At 35.7% G+C, this 6,000-nt stretch overlaps 1 protein-coding gene across 2 annotated transcripts in view; it reads left to right on the forward strand.

The window, feature by feature from the left end:
* Positions 1–4,226, forward strand: part of sbf2 (SET binding factor 2) — a 118,117-nt gene extending 113,891 nt beyond the window's left edge. For both annotated transcript variants that reach the window (XM_046857382.1, XM_046857383.1), the window contains 6 exons: positions 742–966; positions 1,057–1,164; positions 1,851–2,041; positions 2,137–2,224; positions 2,313–2,444; positions 3,107–4,226. In XM_046857382.1, the coding sequence (XP_046713338.1) occupies positions 742–966; positions 1,057–1,164; positions 1,851–2,041; positions 2,137–2,224; positions 2,313–2,444; positions 3,107–3,205 (843 nt within the window). In that variant the 3' untranslated portion in view covers positions 3,206–4,226. The remainder of the gene's footprint in view (positions 1–741; positions 967–1,056; positions 1,165–1,850; positions 2,042–2,136; positions 2,225–2,312; positions 2,445–3,106) is intronic.
* Positions 4,227–6,000: the final 1,774 nt, after the last annotated feature.

Genomic DNA, 6,000 nt, shown 5'->3' on the forward strand with positions numbered 1-6,000 from the left:
CAGCTTTTAAAATGGCCCACTCCCTGATCAGTCGCCAATTAACTGAGGAGTTAGATGAGAAACACCTTAATCTTGGTTATGACTAAGATTGGTGACATGCCACATTGTAACTAAAAAATAAGACCTGAAATGTCAAGACCTTACTGTGACATCCCACATTAATCCTAGCTGCATCTGGTCAAGTCGTACCAACAGCCCACATTAAACATATGCATACTAGATAACAGCCAAAAGTAAATCATTATAAGCATATTTCTTAACCATTTTCTATCTTGATCAAGATCTGGCATCATGTTGTTTGTTTTGTTATTTTCTGTATTTCCGTGCCACGAGTGTGAGCTAGTTGGTGGAAATGAAACAGCCCTGATGAAAACATCATGTCTTTTGAACCATGATCTAAGTTACAATGAAAAGAAAAGGAGCATCCTCATACTGTGTCTGGTTCAGATCAGTTTTGTGTTTGATGTGAATTTGGCAGAGACACTGTCCTGCTCAGATAAAAGACAGCCTTTAGCATGTTCCACTCCTGTTTATCCCAGCATGAATAAATCAACCAGTTAATTTTTTGTGGTGTTTATTTACATGCTCACAGTCACAATTATTTCATTCATTTCATTTATTATTTAATGTAAAAAATGTATGTGATAACCATTTGTCTGTGGTTGAATAGAGTGATAATCCACATCACTGTACTTGTTGCACTATATTTTCTTTCTTCTATTTCCTCTCTGTGTTGTTTAGTCTGTTTTGAGGCCATCAATCTCCATACCCAACCTGACCAAATGGGACTTCTACACATCCGAGACCTTGTCTACTGGACCTTCGTATGACTGGACAATGATGGCTGTGTCCACAGAGAGCTCCGAGGAGACGGACACTATCGCTACCAACAAGAGGAGGATCGTCTGGCCCTGCTACGGCAGTGTAGCCCGTGTCCAGCCCGATGCCATCACCAAACTACTGGCTGTATGTCAGGTTTAATCTGCTCTTCTGTCTTCCTCCTCACTTTCAGGATGAACCCAGGCACAGTATTTAGCTGAATGTTTGTGTTTGCAGGACATTGAGAGATTGGAAGGAGAACTTGGTCAGGTGCCTGAGCGATGGCATGCAACTCTAGAAAAAGTACGAGCCAGTGTACAGGATGACCTCAAACAAGAAGGCAATGTAAGACTTCTGCTCCTTCTGTCTTTTTGTCTCTTTTAATCTTATGTATAAAATGTCTGCCATTTAAAACAATTTAATTTCATAAATAAATAAGTAATTACATTTTCTTTTTCTTTTTTAGTTTTCAAATTACTGGCCACACACACACACACACACACACACACACACACACACACACACACACACACACATATATATATATATATATATAAATATATATATAAATATAGTTTAATCAATATTTTAACTAAAATAATTCACATTTTTCTAAATAATTTTATTAATATTAATTAATTTGTCTAATATCAGATCCACCATGTTTTTCTCTTATTACTCTCTGGGTAGTGACACCAAGCCACCTGTAATAAAATTATCACACTTTTCATGTTGTGTATCAGAAATTTAAAGACAGAATTTCACACAATTTTAACACAATTGTAGGCCACAATTTCCAGCATTATTTGATTTGCGTACACACATCAATATTTTTTAATAAAATCATATTTATATCACATAACAGTTTTACTATTTGCATGAACCTGTTAATTTTTGGTGTTTTGTCTTTTTTTTTGTAATGAAATAAAGAGAAAAGTAAAGTAAATAAGCATTATTTATGACGAATATATATATATTCTAGATTTGTATGAATAGATTTTTTCCTGTATCTGCTGTTTCCTGTTTCTTAGTTAAGGAAACAGTCCGTGTCCGTCTCGGGCTTGATCCCCACCTCGAACCTGCAGGCGTATCAGCGCCACTCCATGCTGCACCTTCCAGATAGCGGCCTGGGGGAGGACAGCAGCCCCGCGGCCGCCAACGGCATGAGTCGCCGAGCCGCAACACTCTATAATCAGTTTACACCTAAAAACGATGAGAACAGGTAAAACTAAAAGCGTACCTTTTCTCTTCCTGTTTTAATTTCCTAGTTACTTTGTATTTCTTTTTATTCTGGTGATGTTGATCTTGTTCTTGCAGGTCATTTGAAGGTGTCCTGTATAAGAGAGGGGCATTGCTTAAAGCCTGGAAGCGACGATGGTTCGTCCTGGACATAACAAAACATCAGGTGTGTTGCAGAATATTTTGTGATTCAGTGTGGGTGTGTGTGTGGGGGGTGTTCGATCAAATTAACTTACTGCAGTTTGTTTGCACAGCTAAGGTATTACGATACGGATGAAGACATCAGTTCCCGCGGCCACATTGACCTGGCTGACGTGGAGTCAGTCGTGATCGCCGCCCCAACCATAGGCGCTCCCAAATACATTAGTGAGAAATCCTTCTTTGATGTGAGTAGTGATCTCACTCTGCATGTGATACACCTGTGCTATTTCAAATCAAAATGGTTAACATACAGCACAATAACTTTAACTAAAAAGGAGGGAAAATGTTCTTTAAGCAAAAATGTAACCAAACAGTTTGACTGAGTCATTCATTACACATTCGGTGTCGTTAAATTTTATTCTATCATCATAAACCTGGCACATACTGAGGTGTAAAAGAATTACACATTAATTCAGTTATGATCCAGTTAGTTTGTAAATATGTGATTTCAAAATGCCAACATTTGTCAAATCATCCTGATGAGATATTATGCTGGGATGAGGAAATCGCCATGTTCCATTTCTCTTTCTCTCTTTCTCTCTCTCTCTCTCTCTCTCTCTCTCTCTCTCTCTCTCTCTCTCTCTCTCTTTCTTTCTGTGTAATAGATTTATAATAACATTCATTTAAACAAATGTAATCACACTACTTTATCTCAGGCAGAATGCCAGATGTAACAAAAATGTACTTCTCTTTTTATCCACTTAGTCACTGCAAACCTCATTTTAAGTAGTCAGTGTTGGAAAATAACCATCCAATAAGTGTTACTCTAATTTGAATGTACTGTACTGAAGCAACCCCACTGCTATTCACTTTACATATGTTTGTATATATTTCAACGTCTCTCCAGCTGAAGACGACCAGGCGGGTGTACAACTTTTGTGCAGAGAACGCTCAGAGCGCGCAGCAGTGGATGGACAAGATCCAGAGCTGCATCTCAGACGCCTGAAGCCCCCAAAGACCTTCACCTTCATCACCACCGTCTCCTTCCCTGAAGGGAGACTCACTGTGGATTAGTAGGAGCATAGCGAAGCCCTCAGTGCCTGTCGACGAGCGGTGTGAGATACCAGAGGAACACACTCTCACTTTATCACTACAAAGTGTGCACTCAGGCTGCAGAGTCACTGCCACACTAACCCTTAACGGAACTGAGCTTTTCCCGCTTGAACACTCCTGAGCTCAAAAAGTCTTACAAAACAGTAACACTAAAACTCAAAGTGGAATCGATGGAATATATATTAGGATAAGATTTTGCTGCTTAAGATGCAAAAGAAGCGGCAAAAAAAGAAAAAGATTCAAAGATGCACAATTAGAAGAAGCCAGTTTATTTGCACTTACTTCTTTGATATGCACTCCTAAAATATATAGATTTGCTAACAGATAAAAAGCATAACTTTATGTACACAAACATTTGTGTTTATACATGCATTCACTACAAAAACATTACTTTGCACACTAAAACAAATATCCATTTTTCTATTTAAGTCATTGATGTTTTATGCTATTTTTAATACATGAATGTCTCCATACATAACAGGTCGTGTTTTTGTGATGTAAATTATTATAATTTTGTATCTTTTAAAGAGTAGCATGTATGTTAATGGATGTTTCTCGTTGTTGTTTTTTTGTGGGTTTTTTTTTTTTTTTTGTAATTTGTATACCATAGTAAGAGTGCTCTGGCTTTAACATTTAACCGATATGATGCTACAATACACTTTTGTCTCTCTCTTTTTTTTTTTTTTTTTTTTTTTTTGGGGGACATACTGACCAAAAAAAAGTGCTTTCTCACGGTCAGCTTGTTTATAAGACAGGAAGAGAAGTGCACTCGATTTCTCTGTTCTCATCATCGAGCTCTGTGTGTGCAGAAGGACTCAGTTCTGTATCTGTGGACCACTACGCAGTAGCTTTGGGTTAGGTTTGTGATTTTGTACATTTAATAAAAAACAAAACTGAAGTTGCTTAGGAATTCACAGCTGTCTGTGCCTGTACCTGAAAAGGACTTCACTAAGCTCATGTACTACATTTTGTGATGCCACTAATGTTTCTATTCGGCTATATATATATATATATATATATATATATATATATATATATATATATATATATATATATATATATATATTTTTTTTTTTTTTAATAAATCAAAATTACTTGAACATAATTCATAACACAATGAAAATTGTTGTGCCTTGTAATGTTGTTTTGTCTCTGACATCTAACACAATATTACATTTCTTGTTCACAGTCACAGTAAATTTCTCAAAGTTCAAGAATCCCGAAGAGACTTTCTGTTCACTACTGTATATTTGCTCACTACCTAGAGCAGGTAAGGCTACCTAGTAGAATGCCATCCTGTTTAAGGAATAATAATAAGGAAGCTTTTTTTGTTGTACATCTTTATAGCAGAAAGGTTTTGTGCTTGAAATTTTTTTATATTTGCAGATTTATTGAATTTGCTTTCTGCTTTTCTAACTAACTCAGAAGTGCTCAGTAGTTCACTCTGTGAGCAAGAAACACTTTTTTTAGTACAATTCTGCACAACACAATCTTTTTATACTTGCAACATCTGTTTTTTTTTTTGTTGGTTTTCTTTTTCATTATTTCATTTTCACCAGTCGCTACTGCACAAGCTGCACAGAAACTACTACTAGTGTTATGTGATGGGGAAAAAGAACATTGCCTCAAGCAGGGTGTGCATAGTTCCGGGTTTGGATTAGTAACTTTACCATGTTCTAATGTCCAAACTATAGTAAATGTTTAACTGTTTTCTCGAGACTCAGTAATATTTAACCCATTGAATCAAATGCCTGGCATAGTGATGCAGAAAGATTATTTCCATTACTTCTGTGATATTCATTACAAGCGACTAATCAGCCATTTGAATCCTGCGAACTAAAAACTGCTTCATATCATTACTGGCAATCAGTGAGCAAAGCACTTTGTTTATGTGCTTGTTGTTTTCATTCTCATCTCTATTAATTTATTAGGCTGCTTTGGTACAGTAAACATTCCCATGAAGTGATGAGACTATCCCATATTTCACATAGGATGTGTCAAGAGAGCTATGTGTTGACATTAAGAAATGAAACTTACCCTTAACCCCCTTTAATGATTATGGAGGACCTCTAGTGGGTTAAGCCCACCCGGCTGAGCATTATAATACTGCCTTGATTTATTACACAGCGAGCTAGTGTTTATTTCTTGCTGAAGAGTCTGAGCATCCTCGAATAAAATCGTTCAATTACAGGGATTATTTAGAGCAAATGTTTTCTTTCCCTTAGGACAAAAATAAATGTGGCAGATTTAATTCATGGTAGAAACATTTCTAAGTAACTGTTAAACTTTTTTATTTAGAGAAAAAAAAGACAAAATATCTTTTTACATGTTTGCATTTATGTTTCTGAATGTGACTTCTTGTACCACAGCACTTTTCAATTATGATTGGTCAGATGGTGTCAAAAAAATTTTTTTGTTAAGTTACAAATAATTAAATTATGACATGATTAATTAAAATGCTCTAATATTTTATTGTGTCAATAGTTACAGTTTGCACATGAACATGGATAGTGAATATTTTCTTTATATTCATTTCATTTGGAAAAATTGCTCAAGCTGCCATTACATCTAAATTAATGTATTAATAACTCCGTTCATTAACAAATAGATTAAAATTAATAAAATTAACTGTCATTGTTTAATAAAAACATCCTAGTCCTAGATTCTTTGAATCCTATCTTCTGTAAA

Source organism: Silurus meridionalis, chromosome 9, assembly GCF_014805685.1.
Source record: "Silurus meridionalis isolate SWU-2019-XX chromosome 9, ASM1480568v1, whole genome shotgun sequence".
Lineage (NCBI taxonomy): Eukaryota > Metazoa > Chordata > Actinopteri > Siluriformes > Siluridae > Silurus > Silurus meridionalis.